Genomic DNA, 22,669 nt, shown 5'->3' on the forward strand with positions numbered 1-22,669 from the left:
TTTATTAAAAAATACTGCAATTGGTATCATCTCACAGAAATGTACGCATCCCATAAGCAATTCTAGGTCAAGATCACTATCAGTACCTATGTTAATAAATACCAGTCTGGAGATTGTTTCTATAGTTGCAGATAAGCTTAGTTAAAATATATAATAAACATATTTCAAAACACTGCTATTTTGGAATGTAGACTTGAAAAGAATCTATTGGAAAATATAATTTTCTTGTCTTGTTTAATTGAAAGATATATCTATTTAAAATAATTCATAAGTATGCTTGTGCATAAAAAAGTTTCTTATTTCCGTTTATGTGAAATTATATAACAAGCTGGTGAAGTAATGAAATGTGTAATTTGTGTTGCAGGATCTTTGCACCATATGTAGTTGGGAGAGAAGACCTGTTGGGCTATAAACGCCCTTGAAAAACTGTTACAGGTAATATGTATTTTTGAAATAAGCGGTTGAGCATTTTTTTCATGTAAACCTGTCCCCAAATTAATATTAAAATCTATTTTGTACTCTTGCATATAGTAGCAGCGAGCTATCAACATTGATGCCTAGAATGGTTTGGAATTTGATTTGTAGGAATTGTGAAAATACTTTTAATGAATTTAAGGTATCAGTAAATAGGAAATGAATGATGATAGGTATTTTGTTCTTGTAGGTTACTTTTAACGCTTGGTTCCACCTTCCTCCAAAATTTAAGAGGTCAACAGTGCTATAGTTTTAATCTGTTAACTATTCGTTTACAGATTAAACTGAATGGTTAACAGATTATTGATTTCCTTTCAAACCTGGCGCTTGATAGCTGGATGACTGGTAGTGGAAATGGAACAATGTCACACTAGAGTGTAGTTGAGACATACATATTGTTACTAAGGAATGGTCTAATGTATAATGTTAGTGCAGATTACTAGGAGCTATTCTGCATTGCCCCTGACTTCGGTGAACTCTGTCCAGGTGAAATGGAAAATATTCTATTCCCCATCTTTGGAGTCTGGTTTCAGATAATAGTAATTACTAGACCAAGTCCCATTCCTCGTAGAGGGGGGACAGGGAAGGGGAGAGGGTGTCATCACTGAGTGAGCCCTATTCCCCCCTCCCCCTCTCCTAACCCGCCCCTCCCACCCCCCACTTTCCCCTCCTCCCCAGCCCCACTCTCCTCCTCCCCACCCTCACTCTCTACTGTCCCCCAATCCCCACTGTTCCCCCCACTCCCTCCCCCACTCTCCCCGACCCCCTCCCCCCCACTCTCCCCCTCCTCCCCCCACTCTCCCCCTCCTCCCCCCCTGCTCCCCCACCCCCACTCTCCCCCTAGTCCCACTCCCCTCCACCCACTCGGCCACCACGCCCACTCCCCTCCATGGAGCCGTTGGCTGCGAAAAGCACTTACCAGTGCCCGTACGTTCAACGCTGACTGCCGACGTGCGAGTCTCCGCCGGGGTGGGGCCGGGCAAGTGGAGAGGGGAGACGGGCGAGGGAACGACTGAGGCCGGGCGAGAAGCGAGGTGAGAGGGGCAAGGGAACGACTGAGGCTGGGCGAGGGGGGAAGGGAGAGGGAACGACTGAGGCCGGGAGAGGGAAGGACTGAGGCCGGGCGAGAGGCCGGGGCCAGGCGAGGGGAGAGGGAAGGACTGAGCGCGGGCGGGCAGCGGCGCTGCCGGTGGCCATCTTGTTTTGGCGAGTGAGGAGCAAATGAAGTGGAACGTGGAGCATTGTGACCTCAAACGCTAAGGAGTTTCAGGTAATGGGTTAGAAAGTGAATTTTTAAACTTTAAAATGTCTCTACCTTTAAAAATGTAGGTTCAATTTGAATGAGAGTTGTTACATACACCAGGATAATGGTGAGTAAGGTGGTGCAGAAATTGTGGCGCTATGGTGTACCGTTTTGGCTGTGCGAACCATAGTTATGCTGCGCACAAACACACATACACACGGACAGACAGTTTTAGTAATATATATAGAATAGATAATATAGCAGAATGATAAAGTTCTATTAGTTTATTGGGTAGTTAAGTCTCGATTTAATTTTAATGCTTACTATGCTTGAGACTAGATATATCATTGGTTGAAATAGATCTTTCATTTGAATTGTCTTTGTAATAATATCTTCTGACTTTATAACATTAAAATGTTTTTCTTTTCAGTGTTTGTACAAAAGTGTTTGCGGATATTTGCACAGAAACCCTTCTCATGCAGGTTAATGACGGGTCAAGGCACCAGGAAGCAAATCCCAAGACGTTCAAGGTAAAGATGTCAGTTTTGAGTTTCAGGTCTATGCTTGTGATTATTTAGACGTTTATATTAAAGGGTTTTCTGGGAGATTCATGGTCTGTATTTATTTAGATGCTTTAATCTTGCCCGGAACAGAGAGTACTACAATTGACCTCTACATTCCAACACTATAGAGGAGGAAATCATCCAAAGTCCTTGGTGGTCATTACTACTGATGGAAACTATTGTTTTTACAGAAGTTGTGATGTGCATGCAACAGAATAGTTTGCCAGCACATTATGTCTGGGCTTGTTTCCTAATGATAGCCAACAAAGGCACGAAAATTTAATCAATCATTGTGTGTTCCAATTTTAGTTGCTTGGATTTCTTGTGTCAGTGAAAATGGTATCAAGGATTTGTTTTTTTATATCTGACAAACATTAATAGTACATGTTGGGGTTCACCTGATGAAACTGAATATTTGATGTTCTACATTAGTGCAAAATGTAGCATGCCTTTTGCTACTACCGTGTATCATCTATATCATGAAATGCTTTCAGATGCTGGTCATGGTGTACATTAATTCCAGCTTCCCAGAAGGCCTTGATCCACTACACTTTGCCTACTGTTACAAGATGTTAGCTCCACACTTCTCTCTGAAACAATTATATAACGGGTCAATACCTTAATCCCAACCAAACTCATCTCCAAACTCCTGGACCTAGGAGTCAACACCCCCTTCTCGTACTGAATCCTTGACCTTCTGACTCATAGGCCACATTCAGTGACGATAGGTGATAAAATCCTCCACAATAACTTAACATAGGTGACCCACATGGATGCATTCTCAACGCCTTATATAGTCCCAAAACACTCACGACTGTGTGGCCAATTCTACTCTAACTCCATTTACAAGTTTGTAGTGATCCGGACTTCAAACTACGATGAGACGGGTACAGGAGGACATAGAGAGTTTAGTAACATGATGTCAAGTCAACAACCTCTCCCTCAATGTCAGAATATATATTAAAGATTTAGATGAAGGAATTAAAAAGAACATTAGCAAATTTGCAGATGACACAAAGCTGGGTGGCAGTGTGAACTGTGAAGAGGATGCTATGAGGATGCAGCGTGATTTGGATAGGTTGGGTGAGTGGGCAGATGCATGGCAAATGCAGTATAATGTGGATAATTATATGTGGAATTCTCTGCCACAGAGGGCAGTGGAGGCCAAATCACTGGATGGATTTGAGCGAGTTAGATAGAGCTCTAGGGGCTAGTGGAATCAAGGGATGTGGGGAGAAGGCAGGCACGGGTTATTGATTGTGGACGATCAGCCAAGATCACAATGAATGGCGGTGCTGGCTCGAAGGGCAGAATGGCCTCCTCCTGCACCTATTTTCAATGTTTCTAAAAGCGAGCTTATCCATTTTGGTAGCAAGAACAAGAAGGCAGATTATTATCTGAATGGTGTCAGATTACGAAAAGGGGAAGTGCAACGAGACCTGGGTGTCCTTGTACAGTGCCCTCCCTAATGTTTGGGACAAAGACCCATCATTTATTTATTTGCCTCTGTACTCCACAATTTAAGATTTTTAATAGCAAAAATCACATGTGGTTAAAGTGCACAATGTCAGATTTTAATAAAGGCCATTTTTATGCATTTTGGCTAGAGGAATCAAGGGACATGGGGGAAGGCAGGGACGGGGTACTGATTGTGGATGATCAGCCATGATCACATTGAATGGCGGTGCTGGCTTGATGGGCACCAAATTTCTATGTTCTATGTTTCTAAAAACAAAGGAGCAAGTTATTGACTTCAGGAAACGTGATGGAGTACCTGCCCCCATCAACATCACTGGTATCTAATTGAAAATAGTTGAGAATTTCAAGTTCTTTGGCGTAAATAGCACTAACAATTTAACCTGGCCCAAGCACATTGGAACTACGGCCAAAAAAGTAACCTATGGCTCTACTTCCTCGGAGTCCAAAGAAGTTCAGCACGTCTCCAACAATTCTGACCAACTTCTACAGATGCATCATAGTGCATACACTATTGAGTTGCCTGCCTTCCCACCATTGAGTCGATCTACATTTCATGCTACTACGACAAACCAAAGTGGACCCAGCACAGATCCATCTGTGGCACATCAATTAGGAAAACCAACAGGCCACTACCATTACCTGATTGTTCCACCAAGCCGATTTGAAATACAGTTGGCTATTTCATCCTGGAACCCATGTGATGTAATGGGATCTAATGAATCCATGCAAATTCCTATCCTTCCATGGCCATCTCAGTAAATGCATGTGAGTTGTAGTCATTTAACACCTGGCTCATTTCCTATGGCCCGACATGTTGATCCTTAAGGAGGCCTATTCTCTTCCTTGTTACCCATTTCCTCTTAATATACCTGCTGTGTTTAATGTGTCTGCAAAATTGCAACAAGTAAGAAATTCATTGTTCCGGTCCTGGTGAATTTAACGTTCTTGACTCTTAAAATCTCCTAGGATTTTCTTTTTATCTTTTCTGCCAAAGCAAGCTCACGTCTCTTTTTGTCCTCCCGACTTCCCTCTTGTGTACTCCAATGTTTCTTGTATTCACAGATTTTGTTTGATCTCGGCTGCCTCCTTTTTTCTGACTAGAACCTCATTATCACTCCACAACCAGGATTCCCTGAACCTGTCAGCCTTACCTTTACTCAAACAGGAACATTCTGTCTGAACCCTCTCACTCCCACCTTTTAAAAGCCTTCCACTTACCAGACATCCCCTTACTTGTAAGTCATATCTACCAGTCTCTTGTCGAATTTCTATTAAAATTGGCCTTGGCCCAATTTAGGACTTTAAATTGTGGATGTCCTATCTATTTAAATAACTATTTTAAAATGAATAGAGCTGCGGTCAATGCTTCCAAAGTGTTCCCCTGCTGACACTTGCTCCCCTACTGAGTATTGGCAAGGCCCAACCCTCATTTGCACTATCATCAATATTACTGCATACCATTTTTTTGTAGTCAAGAGGTTGGTATAATTCCAGCTACAGTTTTGATTACAATGAGCTGATACAGCATAGCCCAAGAATTAACTCTGGGATGGCTGACTCAGTTATATCGAAGGTAGACATGAAATGCTGGTGTAACTCAGCGGGACAGGCAGCATCTCTGGAGAGAAGGAATGGGTGACGTTTCGGGTCGAGACCCTTCAGACTTCTTCATCTCCAGAGATACTGCTTGTGAATAAACCAGCATCTGCAATTCTTTCCTACAAATGACTCAGTTAAAAGCTGGCCATGGGGAAAACCTAAGAATAACTGTTTCAAAATTGTAGTAATTTATTTTAGAATTTTTGTATGTTTTCTACACGCAAAGCTAATGCCCGAACCTTGGATCTGAGCTTGATTTTTTTTTTACTCTACTTTCGAGCATGTGTTTAGAATTAATCATTGCATCACATACATTGTGGGAACTTCTATTTGCTTCCTGCTGCAACGGTAAGGAAATATGAGACTGTGACACCAGTGTATATAACCTGAACTGGAGGCAGCTGGCTGAAAGAAGTCATTGAGCCTATGCTGAATTAATATCGGTGGAAATGAATTATCGATGTAAAGCATGCTTCGGCAACCCTGTCGTTTCAGCTGCCTCTGCTAATTCCAATGGTCCTGTATCATCTGAATTTTTCAGTGAATAATTGCAAGAGACAAACACAGAAGTGAAGAGTTTGTAAATTTATCCTGTATTTTACAGAAATCAGTGGCCATCCTGTATTTTGGTTAAGTGATCCTTGTTTATGGGTGAGCTTTGACAGTGACTGCTGCTGAGTGTCTGGCTTTGTTCACTGAGAGCACCGTTGGCTGGTCAAGTTTCATTTGAGAAATTAGAACATATAATCAAGGCTGACAGTTTAGTTACTTTCTGAGGGAATCCTGTACTGTGGTGGTCCCCATCTTTTTTTTAAAGGGACATTAAACTCTGATTTTGTCTACCCTCTCAGATGGATATAAAAGATCATTTGATGCTATTCAGAGAAGCCCATAAGAATTACAATGCTCACACTCAAATACTTAAAATAGATTTCCAAAAAACAATGCTGCAGATCTGACATGCCTGAAAGGTTAGCTCTATTTCTTTCTCCACAAATGTTGAGTATCCGCAGTGTTTGTGTTTGGATTACCGTGTCACCCTTTTCATTGTGTTCCTGCTGGGTTATCTTCATTTTAACTGTGACCACTTCACCCGCTTTTATCACCTGCATTATTCTTGACATTTTGAAAGGTGCTGTTGAAATAGTTTTGTTTTCCATTTCATCCATGTAAGAAATTAAGGCCAAACCGGATTCTAGTTTGATTCAATGTTCACTTTCAGCTATGCATCACTGACTTGAGTCAAGAATGTGGAATCCTTGCTATTTTATTTCTTCTCTAGTCCAGGCATGTAGGTGATTTTCATAGCACTCTACTGTTAATTGAATGCACTTAAAACCCTGTCGCTTCTTCCTCTGCTGCTTTAGTTTTTGCTTGATCTTTGCCCTCTTTTCAGAAATGAAAATAACAATGTATTGGATACTTTAATCTGACATTATTGACTGGTTTATGTATTTTAATTAATTTCACTGGTCTGCAGTGCATTTCCCGACTGATGTGAGAGCCTTTAAGATAGCAGAATGAAGTTTCACACTTGAAGTAAATTACAATGCCATCTTCCTGGAATTGACCACTATCCCTTAACATTCCAGGAGAATGTAAATAAACATTAGGTAGAGACATAATCAGATACTTCTGCTATCCATTCTGATTTTATACCCTCCTTAAATATTGCTGAATTTTAATAGGGATGAACTGTTATCCAACTGATTTAACATCAGACCACTGTTGTCCACGAAATCGGATCAAGTCACGACAGATTGAGAAAAGTACAGGGAAACATACAGATTGATTAATTTTTTAATTTAATTGCAGAAAAAAAAAGTTTTTAAAAAAGGTTCATAGTTTCATATACGAAGTGATGTTACATGAAGCCCTTTATGTTGTGGGTGCGGGTTATTCAATTCTACAATAATTCACAAGTTAAATGCTAATCTTTTAGCTAGTTGAGTGTAAGGAAGAGTTGAGTGTAAGGAAGGAAGGAAGAAATGAGAACAAAAATATGACCAAAATGTACTTTAAAGCCTCTTTACTCGCCACCAATGTGTCTATATAGTACATTTTCACTTTATGCCCAGTTCAAAACTGAGGAGGAAGTGTCAAGGGCTGGCTTGTTTGCTTTGGTACCATGAACTATTCAAAACTGATTACCGCTGATACTTAAGTTATTTTCTGCATTTAGGATTCAGGAAATGTGCTGGGCAGTTATTTATTTTTGTGTTAAAATGACTTCCACATTTGACATGAGTAAATATTGGAGTTATTTTACACACAGAAAACTCATGTCAAATGCTTCGAGCTATATAATCAGTTAATCTTTTCTGTTGGTTGAGGCAAGAATATGGTTTACAAATCATATTAATTCTGTACTTCTCTTGCAATTGCATTGTAAGACTTTTAAACCTAAATCCAAAGTTAACCTCACATTTATAGCTGCATCTGTAGGCTGTTCTCAATATCAATTCAATACAATGGTGGACTGGAGTATTACTCTATATGATAAATTCAAGTTGTGGAAAGGGCTTTTGGCAATATTCCTTATGATTTGGGTGAGCTATCCAAAGTTATGAACTGTAGCATTCATTTGCCTTTCTCTAGTGTATTATAAAGGTTCTTAGAATTAAACAATAAATCACATTATGGTTCATCTTGGATCTGTAGGATAGCAATTCTGCCATCTTTTAGAATGCTTTCTTGCATTGGATGGTGACCTAGTTTGTGAGGTATTTGTTATTGAATTTTCCACCTTAGTGCTGATCTAACCTACGTACAAAATTTGATCTTGGTGATTTTACAGTCTATAATCTAATGTTGTTATGTTTCTAGGAGATGGAGAAGATGACAGAGGAACTGCACATACAGACCAAGGAACAGAATGCAAACAGGGAGATTCAGGTAAAATATTGCTTTTATGTTAGAGATGCACATATGACTTTATAGGGGAGTAGAGGTCCAGTGGTTAGCTGAATTCTAGACTGGTTCTCGTCTTTCATGCTGAGAAGCCAGGTTAAAGATCATCTTGTATCTATTATACTTCCAGCCGTAACCATGGGAATGCCGGTGTTAAAGGTTTCAATTAAATTCAATAGGTTTCAATTAAATTACAACTTGGCCGTTAATAAATATTGTTTCCCAGTTAATAATAGTGCGAAATATACTCTCATTCAGTTGTTAGAAATAAGGTAAGATGTGCAATATCTTTCTAATGGTGTTGAAGGACAGTCTGGCTTTGGAAATGAGTAGCTTATAGTTCATAGGTTACCTGTTTTGTGCTATGCATTGTTGTTACTTATGCCCCACTGGCAAAATAAAATGTCTCAGATTTGCAAAGATGGGATGCCCTTTAAGCTTAAAGTTCAGATGATTTATTGAGGCAAACAGTCACAAAGACCACAAAAGGAGTCACGAAAGGAGAAGATCTTCACTTTAGGTGCTCATTAAAGCCAATATATTGGACTTTACACAACAATACGTAGGTTGGAATGCTCTGAGTTTTGTGCGTTTAACACACATTGTTTAAAGAAAGTATTTCCCAGTTTCCGTGGATCCAATTGTCATTTTGTGAGCACACTGCCCTCCAAAAAATTATCTCCTTATTATTTTTATAAACTTTGTAAAACTTCATACAAATTATTCCTTCACTGACTTTATTCAGCGAGTAATCTAATCCCAGAGTCTTGGTAAACGAGCAAAGTTTCACAGGGTATGATGTTAAGAAGATCAGGTATAGAGGTCACCTTGGTTATCGCAAGCATTCATTTTCTCACTGGACATGTAGGAACATGAAGCAACCAAGAATCACCATCTGCTTTTTGTTTAACTATACTGTTCAGTGGGAAGAGTGTATGACAAGCAAGTACATAATAATATGACTAAAAGCAGTAGAAAATCGATTAGTAAAACTGGAACAAATTAGGCAGAAGTGATTATTTACCAACAAAATTCCTTAACAGAATCCAAATTAAAACAGGGATTTTAAAAAGTAGCGAATGCTTAAAAACCCAAAGTGATTGCAAGTGCTGGGGTAGCACAATAGCTAAACCAACATATACTTGAAAATTATGTCATTATGTGAAGTGGGATTCTTTCTTTTTAATAATGAAATGAACAGTCTCCTGCCAAAAGGGTAACCCTCCCTTTCATCTTGTCAGACATTGACTAGCCTGCACAGTTCAGTAATATTGTTCTTTCATGGTGGAAACAATTGCTTTCTAAATTAGTTGGATTATTATTTCATTAAGGTTACAGTTGTTGTATTTATGGATGATTCTATGAGCTAATTTGGAACTGATGCTTTGTATATCAGCTGCGACATGTTAGTGCAACCACTTCCCGGTAGATAGTAATTGCAACACAAAAAGCAAAACTGTCAGATTTCCCCAATATTCACTTTAGTGCTGACAATGTCTACTCAAGACCACGTGTTACTAGCTTGTGGCTTTGCCACAGCAATGGTAATCTTAGTTGGCATTTTTATTGGTAACTGGGTGTTCTGGTAATAGTGTGATTAAAATATTCAAACCAGGCTAAAGTTATAATCTGTCTTGCTTTATTCCAATTTTTATTCACCACTTTGGTTTAATTTAGTGGAGTTAATAAACATTTCTGAAGTTAATAGAGTGAGATGGAGTGATCTGCTCTGCCAAGAAAGAGTTTGGTGACCCATTACCCTTTTGTTTTGAATGTCAACACGATACTTGCTGAACAGCTACTCGGGGTTTACATGGATGAGGGAATATTTGAAGAGACATTTATCTCAGGAAGAGGTTATTGGGTCCATCATGTGCATGTTTGTTGAAAAAGAGCCCTAGAAGTAATGTGATGAGGGTTTTGTGGTTCTAATAGGGAATTTCTTTCATACTTTCTGGTAGCGAATTTCTTACCCCTACCACTCACTGGATCAAAAGATCATCTCCCCCCTCATCCCTCCAACAAATACCTTCAATCTGTGTCCTCTGGCTTTAAACCTCTCTGTTCATGGAAGTGGGTCCTTTCTACTTAATCTACCTGGGTCCTTCATCTCAGAAGTATTCCCTCAGCTTCCCTTTTCAAAAAAAATAACCTTGCTGATCCAATCTTTCCCAATAATAGTTAAAGATTTCCAGTCCTGTCAACCGTAGGCCATAAATTTAATGTGAGATGGGAAAGATTTAATAGAAACCTGAGGGGTAACCTTTTCCACTCAGAGGGCGGTACGTATATGTTACGAGCTGCCAGAGGAAGTAGTTGAGACTGGCACTTTAACAACATTTAAAAGATATTTGTGCAGGTACATGGATAAGAAATGTTTAGAGGGATAGAGGTCAAACACAGGCAAATGGGACTAGCTTAGATGGAGCATCTGGTTGTCATGGACAAATTGGGCCAAATTTTCCGTGCTGTATGACTCTATGACTAACATCCTGCTAAACATTCTATGCACCGTGTCTAGTGCAATCACATTTATCCTGTAATGTGGTAACCAAAGGCTTATGCAGTACTCAAACTGCATGCAGTTCAAATGTAACCTCTCTGCTCCTGCTCTTCGCACATCGGCAAATAAAGGAAAGTGTCTCATTTTAGTCACATTATTGATCTGCTCTACTACTTTCAAGGATGTAGATACACTTCAAGCTCCCTGAGATTGTCCACACCTCCCTTTTTTGTCTATAGTTCCATGCTCATTGCAAATCCCTTAAAGCATAGCCTTGTGCTTCTCTGGATTAAATTCTATTTGCCACTTTTCTGCCTGTAATCAAACCATCTATCTTCTTGCACTTTAATAGATTCTCTGCAATGTCAACAATATGGCTAATTTTTGTTTAATCTGTAAACTGCTTTATCATGGTCCTTACATAACACTAAACCATGAATACGTACTACAGAAAAGCAAGGGATTGAGTTCAAAACCTTGTGGAAACTCACTGAAAACAGCCCGTCAAAAACATCTGTGAGCCATTACTTATTGCTTCATGATATTGACCAATTTTGGATCCAATTTGCTGCTCTCCCATGGATTTAATATGTTTTCATTGACCAGTTTACGAAATAAAACCTTTCAAAAACCTTTCTAATTTATGCACTGCCATCATTTACTTCCTATCTTTTTTTTTAAAGAAAAGCTCAAATCAAGTTGATCAGACAAGTTTTTCTTAATAGGTCTAAGTGCACTATCCTTGATTAATTTGTGCCTTTTGAATGATGGTATCTCTCGGAATTGATTCCAATAATTTGCTCGGCAACCAAGTTCTTCAATTCTCTGCATCACTCTTAGAGCCATGAGGATTAAAAAATTATGGTCAGAGTCTCTGCAATTTCTTCCGTCGCTGCTTTTAATAGCCTGGGATACTTGGCAACCTTTTTCTTTGTGTCAACAGATCTATTATTATTATTATTGTCACATGCACCAAGATACAGTAATCTTTTTTTGTTCCATTCAGGCAGATCATAAGGTAGTAGAAAATAGGAAATAAAAGCAATGTGTGCATATAGTGTTACAGCTGCAAAGAAAGTGCAGATGAAAAAGGTGCATGGACTGCAGGGTGGTTGGTTCGGAGATCAAGAATTCATCTTAGCTTGTGAGAGGACCATGTGAGAGTTTAATGTGAAGTGGGAAAGAAGCTATTTTTGAGTTGAATCGTGGAATGAAGCTGTTCTTGACTCTGGTGTAATGTGCTTTCAAACTTCTGTCTCTTGCCTTGAAGAGGGGAGAAGAGAGAATTACCGACCAGGGTGGGAGTAGTCCTTGATTAGGTAGGTTGCTTTTCCAAGGCAACGGGAATTGTAGACAGTCAGTGGAGGGGAGGTTGGTCTACATGATGGACGAGCAGTGTTCATTCTTTTCGATCTCTTGCAGTCTTGGGCAGAGTAGTTGTCATACCAAGTTATGATACATCTGGAGAAAGGATGCTTTCTGTGGTGCATATGGTAAGTAAAAGTTAGTAAGTCATTGGAGACATGTTGAATTTTCTCAGCTTTCTGAGAGTAGAGGCATGGTGTGCTTTCTTGACCATAGTGTCAATGTGGTTGTATCAACACAAATTATTTGTTATGTTTACATCCAAGAACATGAACCAGTCCACCCTCTCCGTCTCAGCACCATTGATGCAGACTGTGGCTATTCCACACTGATTCCTGCAGTTCATGACCAGCTGCTTTGTTTTGCTGACATTGAGGGAGGGATTGTTGTCCTGACACTAAGCTTTCTATCTCTATATTCTGTTTTGTTGTTGTTTGAGATTCGGTCGATTACTGTAGTAACATCTGCAAAATTGTTTTGCTAGAGTTGGTGTAGAATTTGACCACACAGGTTTGAGTGTATAGAGAGTACTGTATGGAGCCTTGTGAGCGTTGAGAATTATCATAGAGGAGAGGATTGTCACCTACAGTTCAGGAAGTTAAGGATCCAGTTGCAGAGATGGGTGCTGAATCTTTGGTCCCAGAGTTTGGAGGTGAGTTTGGTCACCTTTGATGAACCTCTTGAATCTTTTCTGGAATATTTCCCATTACTATGTGATTAATTTACCTTCAAGCAGCTTTTTCTGGTCCACTTTTGCTGAAACATAGGAAAATCAAAGAAACACTAGCCACTCTTGTAACTCCTCACTTAAAGCTTGTGGTAATGAAAGAATGTACCAGTTAAAGTCATAGATGTTAACATGTTAACTGCAAAACCTAACTACATTTTTGAAAGATAGAAATGCTTAACTCCCCACTCATAAAATTTGAGTTTTGTCTTCTGCTGTAGCAGTATTACTTGTAATGTACAGACTTCAAATAAAGGAGCAAAAGCTCTGCTTTACATATTTTCTACAAAATTACGGAACTGCATAGCTAGATAATTACTATTAAAGGCTAGTCAGCATTGTTATATAGGCGAATCTACAAGCCACTTGGTGCACAAAGCATATGATGTTGTGGTAACTAGGTAGTTAATCTATTTTTGTTGGCAAATGTTAACTACCAATTTTAAACATAGTTGCTTGATGTGTGAAAGATTATAATGAAGGCAGTGCGCAGTATGGACTCTGCTTGAGTGGGATTGAATACATCAGCATGAAGTGGTGGGCACGGGAAGGAGGACAGTGTTTCTGGGAACAGAGGGCACACCAGAGTGCAGGAGACTTATTTCAATAGGGTCAGGTGTTTTTTATTTCCTCTGCTTTCCAAAAAGTAATGACAGGTACCAAATAAGTCACCTATGGGTATAATAAATCTAGCAACAAACCAAACCATAAAATTCATTTCTGTTGGAAAAGGTACAGAAAAGAATAGCAAGGCTAATCCCTTGAGTAAAGGGAATGTCCTGGAAGAAAATTAATAAAGTGTTAAGATCTGGAAGGAAGGTGATTCAAGGGAGATTTCACAGAGAATACAAAATGTTATAGAGTTTGGTGAGGTTCTACTGCTTGTGACCTTTCTCAGTCCTTGCTTTTTCTGTTGCAGACTGAACGTGAAGATTTTGCATCAGAAGAGCAGCGTGACACATCAGAATCTCCTAGAGAAGAGAGCAAGCAGTGAGTATTGAATAATATTTCAGGAGGTTGTAGTTGTAGTTGGTTTGTGATGCTTTGCTTTGTCAAAGAGCTGTCTTTGAAGTGAGGTGTTTCTTTTTGATGTGGTTTTATCCCCTCCTTTTTAGGGCTTGATGCTGCTTACAGAAATGACTGGAGTTGTTTGCTTCTGACAATGAACTTGCTGAGATCTCAGCATGGGTGTATTGTTAAAATGCAATTGGAATAATATTGGAGGATTGATTAAACCTATGTATCAGCTACGATTTGGTCTGGAGCTCTTTCTAACTCACAAGGTTTGTGTCTGCAGGTCCCACCTGAGAGATAAAAATATAAGATGATATACTTGCAATATTAATGAGATATTAAATTCAAAGTCTAGCATGATCAAGTGGTCGTAAGTTACTTAGGGATTAGTTTGCAGAAGGGGAGTTACCTCAGCTACTCTAGCTAAGAGTCACCCTACATTATCTAGTCAATGTTACATGCTTTTGTAGGAACTTGCTATGTTCAGATTAGCTGGATGATTCCTCTGTCACAACATTGATTACAATTCAAAGGTATTTAATTGGCTGGAAGATGCTTTTGAACTTCACTGGGTCATGAACAAAGTGATATATGAATCTTAAATCCTTCTTTCTTGCTTTCTGATAGTTGAGTGTGTCTGTGTATCTTGCAATCAGTGAAGAGAATTTAGAATTACAATGATACCTTCTGCATTGCGTTTGTCAGTGCACGGTGTTTTAACAAAGCCTTTGTCCCTCTGATGTCTTTGATTCCAAAGTGTTTCAGTTCTTCAAATTGTCACCAACTTTATGCTGTTCAGAAATTATTTTTAATGGTTTGTATTATTTTTGTAACTTTAATAACTTTAATAAGCTGATTTTATAGACATGATTTACAGTGAAATTCCGAGAATCTGCTGTCTGAAAATGTGGAAATCTCCTTTATTTAGCATCTGGCTCGCCAAGTCCTATTTCTTGCCCTCCCATTTAACTCACTAGGCCCCTGCGTCCCCTTCAAGTTTATTAGGTTGACAGGGAAATGTATTATAATATTGTGTAACATCTTAATGAAATGAATAAAAAATGTTTACAAGAATAAAATCCAATAGTCTGCTATTCTGAAAATCGTCTGACAATATGCTAGTCTGACACTACCAAAATGCTGATTGTAGCAGATTGTCAAAGTTTTACTGTGCAGAGAATTTCTGTTCTGGATGGGTTTTTTTAATGTTTGATCTTCTTGCATCTCCCAAAGCTTTTGGTGATCCTGGACTGGTTGATTTTTATAATTATAATGACAATTTTATAATCGTAATGACAATTTTATAATGTCCAGAGCAGGGGAATCGATGATCAGAGGACATAGGTTTAAGGTGAGGGGGAAAAGATTTAATAGGAATCTGAGGGTTAACTTTTTCACACAAAGGGTGGTGGGTGTATGGAATAAGCTGCCAGAGGAGGTAGTCGAGGATGGGACTATCCCAACGTTTAAGAAACAGTTAAGACAGGTACATGGATAGGACAAGTTTGGAGGGATATGGACCAAGTGCAGGCAGGTGGGACTAGTGTAGCTGGGACATGTAGGCCGTTGTGGGCAAGTTGGGCTGAAGGGCCTGTTTCCAAATTATATCGCTCTCGATGACTATGACAAGTATTTCAGTACCTATTTTCTGTGCTATCCAATTGTAATGTGATGGCAGAAAGCACAGTAAAATATGATGCCTACAGTGCATATGGTCCACTGTGCTTCAATGTGTTAGTTGAAGATTTGAATAGGCTTTGAATTACCCTGTTCAGACCTATTTAATTTTTTACTTGACATTTTCTGCGGATCTTATCTCTGCCCAACTTCTATGAGAGGGCACATTACATTTTGCACTTTAAAATGGGTGTTAATATCCAGGCTGAGCATTTTATCCTGTGTAAAGAGTACCTGCAGTGGATAATGGGTGATATAAACTGGTTCAAAGTAGTACTTGTTTTCCCCAATTCATTATTTGTGCTGGAGTTGGACTACCTCCTACAAATATTCCTTTTGTAAGGCTCAGAAACTTATTTTTCTTTTACTCTATAATTAAGGGACTCTCAATTCCAATTGTGTGTCACAAGTTAATTTCATTATCCCTGGACACGGCCCATGTGCAGAGATGTTAGGAAAACAAAAGTCGGGACAGTTGTCTCAGGATGTATGGGGACAGTGCCGGACTTATGTCTGACTAACCTAAGGCCTTCTCAATTTCCTGAAGAAGGGTCTCGACCTCGACCCGTAACGTAACAGAGAAGTTGCCTGTCCTGCTGAGTTGCTCCAGCTTGTTGTGTCTATCTGGGGCATCTCAGGAATGGGTTCATTTTGTTCGGATCTGAGCAGCTGCCATCTCGATGCACTGTATGTATCGGCAGGCTGAAAACGGAAAGGTAAGTGACAGTTCCTATTTGCTCCAAGCCTCAATGATCTTCCTAGGATGCAATAATTGGACCCTGATCTCTGAGCCTGTCAGGTGAACGTTCACTTGAGATCTGCAGTTGTGTTGAATGTTTTTGCTGATTCTAAGCCCTGTCAGTAAGTGTGGGCACTAACTCGATTTGGACAGGCAGAGCACTGTTTCCAGTTGGTGTTGAGGCACAGGGATCACTCTCCAATCTTGATTCTGGATTTCAATTGCCCATTTTCTTGGGTTCCTCAAATAAAATACTTTCTGGACCCCATTGCTGTTTAACTCCAAACTCTCATTATTGTATGCTTTTCTGTAAAATTTGTTCTTTTCTCCAGCAGAACCTTTGACTGTTTAGGTAGAGCTGGGAATGTCAAAGTAACGTTTACTAAGATAGATGTAGAGCACTGGCATGCAGACACATCTGCCATGTGCCAATTTTTCGGTCTAAAGAAGGGACCTGACCCAAAAAGTCACTTATCCATGTCTCCAGCGACTGACCCGTTGAGTTACTCCAGCACTTTGTGTCTTTTTTGTAAACAAGCATCCTCAGTTCCTTGTTCTACCAATTTTGTTGTACATTTTAACAGTGCTTGTTCCATTATCGTGCAGGGGTAATGAGTGTAGTTGGAATCAAACTGCCTGCCTACTAAAAATGTGATCCAGAGCAGCTGATTGTCTAAACTAATGACACCAAGTTTTAGTGTTATGTAGCAACCCACACTGTATAAAATGAATTAGCTTTCCTTCACAGGGCAAAGACCCAGTTTAGAGAAAGCAGATATTTTTTCTCTACTGCCTTTCGCTTCCTTTCAGGATGTTACATCGTTTTATAATCACTGAAGTGTAATCACTGTTGAAGTATGGCAGGCATTTTTCACACAGCTAGTTTTCTCAAGCAACAAATTGACAATGACCATGTTATGACCTGGAATAGCTTCCTTGCTGTTCTATCAAAGAGTGAAAATGGATCTTTTATATAAACTTTAGAGAATAGAGGGGACTCTAGCCTTTCATCTGAAAGGTGACATGTCTGACTCTACAGCAGTCTTTCAATATTTTTCCCAAACAGTCCCCTAGTTCTGTATTCTTAAGTGTTGGGATTAGATTTGGAAACATTAGACGTATCCAAAAGACGTACAGGTATGTAGGTTAATTGGCTGGGTAAATGTTAAAAAAAAATTGTCCCTAGTGGGTGTAGGATAGTGTTAATGTGCGGGGATCGCTGGGCGGCACGGACTTGGAGGGCCGAAAAGGCCTGTTTCCGGCTGTATATATATGATATGATATGATTACTTATATGAGGGACATGAGAATGCTGCCAAAAAAACGGACATTGCGGTATTTGTGTTAGTGAAGGAATTTGGAAAACATTAAGTAAATGTTTTGTTGTATAAGATGACAAAAGATGGATCTGTTATTTACAACAAAAACTATAAAATTTGAAAGTAAAATGCTGGAAATACCTGGCTGAAAGTAATGATTTAGATTGATAACCTTTCATCAGACCCTTTGGTTGTTGATCTGAAACATAGATACAATTTGTGTCAGCACAGTTGGTCTTGATTTCTAGAATGACTAAAGCATTTTCTGTTTTCATCATCTGCAATGTTTAAATTTTTGTTTATTGTCTTTTATTTATTGTTGGTGAACTGTGTACAGTCAATAAGTTAACATTCTATTTGGTTACAGTTAGACTTTTTCTTGATATTTGTGTACTTCTTTACAATCATTCTTGTTCACAGACTTTTACACCTCATGCCATATGCCATGCTATTGAAGTAGCTATCCAATTAGTCTCATTACCTTGTCCATCGCCATTAAGAGTTTTCCCTTGTATTTATCCAATTCAATTCTGAGAATTTGTGTTGAATCTACCTTTGCAACCCGTTTGAGTATATCAAAGCAATGGACTACATTTTAAAGTTTTGTCACCTCTAATCTGCACATATGTTGCCAGTGCATAATCAGCAATATCGTCTAGTTTGGCTGAATATCTCGTTTAAGCTAAAGATACGTTGAGTTTAAACACTCTATCCTCTGGTTACTGACCCTCCTGTCACTGCCCTACATGCAAGGGATTATAGTATAAATTTGTACCTGAATATTTGCTGACACAATTTGATGCTCCAATGGAAAAGGCTACTTTAGGGGGAGGGGTTGTTACTTCTGTATGGCTGGTATAAATATTTGCAACCTTAATATACTACAACCTCCAGCTTTTGTGCAGCCACATTTGTCTGTTCTGTCAGATTAATGTTTGAATAAGCAGTCCACACAAGGTGTCATGCTTTTCCAGTCCATCTGTTTTGGATGTTTTTTGTTCTTTGTTGGGCAAACTGTTCGACTGGGCGTCCCCTCAAATATGTATCAGCTAACTGTAAATGAAGATGAGAAAAGCTGTTACTGCTTAATGAGTGGGTAAAGAGGATAAAACTTCTTGCAAGTCAGTGTCTGAGGGAGATTGTTAATTTGTACCTCAAGAGTGTGAGAAATAGCTAAAATATTTGTCTAAGCAATTAAATTAGGCAATTAAGAGACTCAGCTAATTAAACTTGTTTTGTTAAAGGCCTCAATTTGGGCTATGTTTGACAAATCTTCCCCTCTGTCCATGTCCAAATGGTGGTATTATAAAATAATTACTTGGCAAATGTTTAGCTGCATAGTTTTGAGTTTCAGCCAGATTCCTTCCTGTTAGGGATCAATGAGTTTGGTCTTGAGAATGTTCTCCTTCCTCTGTATTTGGAACGACAGACCCCAAATTGATTTTCTTTTCATTTTGTATGTGAGATTTTAGCAGGCAGGCAGCCTGGGAGCTTGTGAATGTGGAATAGAAAATGTTAGAAATATACAGCAGGTGAGGCGCTCGTATGTGGAAAGAGAAATGGTTGATGTTTCAGATCAGTCCTTGTGAATGTTCTTTGAACTGAAAAGTCAACCTCTCCCTGTAGCTCAGGCCCTTGAGTCCTGGCAACATCCTCGTAAATCTTCTCTGCACCCTTTCCAGCTGAACAGCATCTTTTCTATAACATGGTGGCCAAAACTGAACACATTACTCTAAATGTGGCCTCACCGATATCTCACACATCTGCAACATGACCTCCCAACTTTTATACTCAGTACTCTAACTGATGAAGCCTGATGTGCTCTACCTGTGATGCCTTTTTCAAGGAAATATGTACCTGTACTCCTAAATCCCAATGCTCCACAACACTGTGGCACAGCAGCACGGTGGCGCAGCGGTAGATTTGCTGCCTTACAGCGCCAGAGACCTGGGTTCGATCCTGACAACGGGTGCTATCTATACGGAGTTTGTGTGTTCTCCCCGTGACCGCGTCGGTTTGCTCCGAGATCTTCGGTTTCCTCCCACATGCCAAAGATGGACAGGTTTGTTGGTCAATTGGCTTGGTATAAATTTAAAAAAATAATGTTCCTAGTGTGTAGGATAATGTTAATGTGCGGGGATCATTGGTTGGTTCGGACTCGGTGGGCTGAAGGGCCTTTTACCACGCTGTATCTCTAAACTAGATTTCCCAGTGCCCTGCCATTCGTCGTGTAGGTTTTGCCCTGTTTAGACTTCACAAAATGCAACACCTCTCACTTCTCTCCTTTCTATTTCGCCTCTCCCATCTTAAAGTAATGGCATCAAATTTTTTTGGGATGTGGGAGGAAGCCAGAGCACATGGAGGAAACCCACGTGGTCACAGGGAGAACATGCAAAATCCTCAGACATCACCCGAGATTAAGCTCGATCCCGAGTCTCTGGCACTGTGAGTTAGCAGCTCTACCAGCTACGCCATTGTACCACCCTACTGCAAGGATCATAAATAAATGAATCGGAAATCATTTGATGTACAACACGGTTAGATAGGGTGGTGAAGAAGGCACGGTTGCCTTCATAGGCTGAGAAATAGAGTTCAAAAGTTGGGATGTCATGTTGCAGCTGTACAAAGCAATGGCTCGGCTGCATTTGGAGTATTCTGTATGGTTCTGGCTGCTACATTGCAGGAAGGATATTGTATAGCATTAGAAAGAGAGCTTCATTTATGCAAAGATTAGATAAATTGGGCTTATTGTCGCTGGGAATTAGGGGGCCATGGAGTGAATTTATTGAGGTTTATAAGATAGAGAGGATAGATAGTTGGAGGAGGCTTTATCCCAGAGTGGGGAGACTAAAATTTGATAGCATTACTTTAAGATGGGAGAGGAGAAATAGAAAGGAGATTGAGTAGCGTTGGAGAGAGTGGTGGGTGTATGGAACAAGCTGCCAGAGGAAGTTGTAGAGGCGGGTACAGTTTTGGATGTTTAATAGGCATTTGTACAGGTACTTGGATAGGAAAGGAGTAGAGGGTTACAGGCCTAATGCTGATAAATGGGATTATTGTAGATGGGCATCATGGTTTGCATAGACAAATTGGGCCGTTTAGTCCGTTTCTTCACTGTACTATTCAATTACCCAATTTTAAATGACCTATGGTGGTGGGGGAAATCAACCATTTCATGAAATATGGAGAGCATTACTGTTGCATCCTTTTGTAGAAGCACAGTACACCTTTGTCATTTGTGATGTTGAACTTTGAATTCCATAGATCATTGTAGTCGGATGATTAGTTCAGCCTGCTTACATACGACAACCTTAAACCTCGTGTAAGGCAATGCTGAATAATCAAAAATATCAGATTATAGAGTGTGCTTGACAGCTCCATGCCATGTGTCAGCCAATGAATTGGAGGTTGGGTGTGTCATATGACATGCAGCAGGAAGTTTGTTGTACACCAATTTAAAGTTGCTCAAGAAATGGAAGCTCATTAATAAATAGAGGAATCAGAAACAGTAACTTTCAACAATAGCAGGGTCATTTCTCCAGAAAATTTATCCAGTGAAGACTGCTTATAAGTTAATGTGCATAAAATCAATCCCAGTCATCACAGCAGGGTGGTCACCAAGCTTAATTGGCCCAGTCGTTTCCATTTTGTTTGGTTATAGTGCTGAAGGATTCAGCATAATCATTGTGCCCATTTTTAATTACTGAGGCTTGTATCCCAAATGTTGCGAGAATAAAAGAGAAGTTTAAAGAACAAACTGGATAAATTGTCAATGAGCTCGGCATTTAATCTTTGTAAATATTACAATATAATTAACCATAATATTTTAAGGGAGGGTCTAGAGGTGTAGAGCTAACAGCTCAGTTTTAATAGCCACAATGCCAGCTCCACCCATGCAGTCTACAATGTGCAGATCGCCTGCTTAAAGCTTTCCTGAATTCTTTAGAGCCATTGTTCACAGCCAAAGGGAGGAGTTATGCCACAAAGAATATACTGGTGCAGCAGTAATAGTGTTTTCATGTTCACATTTACTTCCTTTCATAACTGCCCAACAATGATTCCAACTGCATGAGATCATCCACTAACCTGCTGAAAGGCTCAGACTTCAGAAACTGGGAGATCTGGAATTTAAATAAATTGTTAATTAAAATATGCCCACTGTGCACTTGTTTTTTGTTTCCCACTCTGGATTCTAAAAACATGGTGGCTTCTTGTTGCATCAGCCGAAGGCTGACATGTAAACATAAGTTTCGGTGGGCCCCTTAGTAAATTTAATCACCAGCAGAAAGTTCAAGTTTCTGGGCTGAGTGCCATTTCTTTTTGCTTGGCTGCGTTGAGCACTCTTGCTTGGTTATTGCACGGGGGGCCACTACTTCGCAGACTGAAGAAAATTCATTATCTAATTGTTGAATAAAAGCAAAAAATGCAGGAAATACTATGGAATCGGAAGCGATTTTTTTCAAGTTTATGATCTTTAATTAGAAATGAATACAGATGACAATAGAAATAGTTTAAATTGCCGTGGACTGCGAGGTCAGATTGGTGGCGCAGAACACAATGAATGCCAGGAAATAGGAGCAGGAATAGGCTACCTGCACTGCTGTTTGTTACGATCTGCCCTGGTCTCAGTGGTTCTTTATTATCACAGTGCAGTATCAAGGTGCAGTAAAATTATTTTTTTGCATCTAATTCAGTAAAATGTTACCATACATAAATATAATCGCAGATTTAGTACAAAGTGCATCGAAATAACCCACTGGGACCATATGCAAGTGTCGCCAGGTTTTTGTACCATTTTCAAAGTCCAAACCGAAACTGGCCCATTGCAGCCGTCACCACCATCCGGATTGTCCAGTGAACCGTTGTCCCTCTCCTTGCCCATCCGCCATTCAGCCCTTGTGCTCCGGATCACTTCTTGCCGTTGACCTTGAGGGTGCAGAAGGTAACTTTGTTCTTGTGTTCGCTGTTGCCCACTCCCACCATCCCCTCCACTCGGGGACGAGCAGAGACCGGGCTCGGCGGCTCCCTCTTCGGGCAGATTTTTGTGGTTCCGCAGT

The 22,669-nt window shown here is 39.8% G+C and overlaps 1 protein-coding gene across 6 annotated transcripts in view; it reads left to right on the plus strand.

The window, feature by feature from the left end:
- LOC144611443 (trinucleotide repeat-containing gene 6B protein-like) overlaps positions 1 to 22,669 on the plus strand; it is a 162,997-nt gene that overhangs the window by 23,920 nt on the left and 116,408 nt on the right. For all 6 annotated transcript variants that reach the window (XM_078430536.1, XM_078430540.1, XM_078430541.1 and 3 more), the window contains exons 2-5: positions 365 to 435; positions 2,148 to 2,247; positions 8,185 to 8,253; positions 13,783 to 13,853. In XM_078430536.1, the coding sequence (XP_078286662.1) occupies positions 2,194 to 2,247; positions 8,185 to 8,253; positions 13,783 to 13,853 (194 nt within the window). In that variant the 5' untranslated portion in view covers positions 365 to 435; positions 2,148 to 2,193. The remainder of the gene's footprint in view (positions 1 to 364; positions 436 to 2,147; positions 2,248 to 8,184; positions 8,254 to 13,782; positions 13,854 to 22,669) is intronic.

Source organism: Rhinoraja longicauda, chromosome 40, assembly GCF_053455715.1.
Source record: "Rhinoraja longicauda isolate Sanriku21f chromosome 40, sRhiLon1.1, whole genome shotgun sequence".
Lineage (NCBI taxonomy): Eukaryota > Metazoa > Chordata > Chondrichthyes > Rajiformes > Arhynchobatidae > Rhinoraja > Rhinoraja longicauda.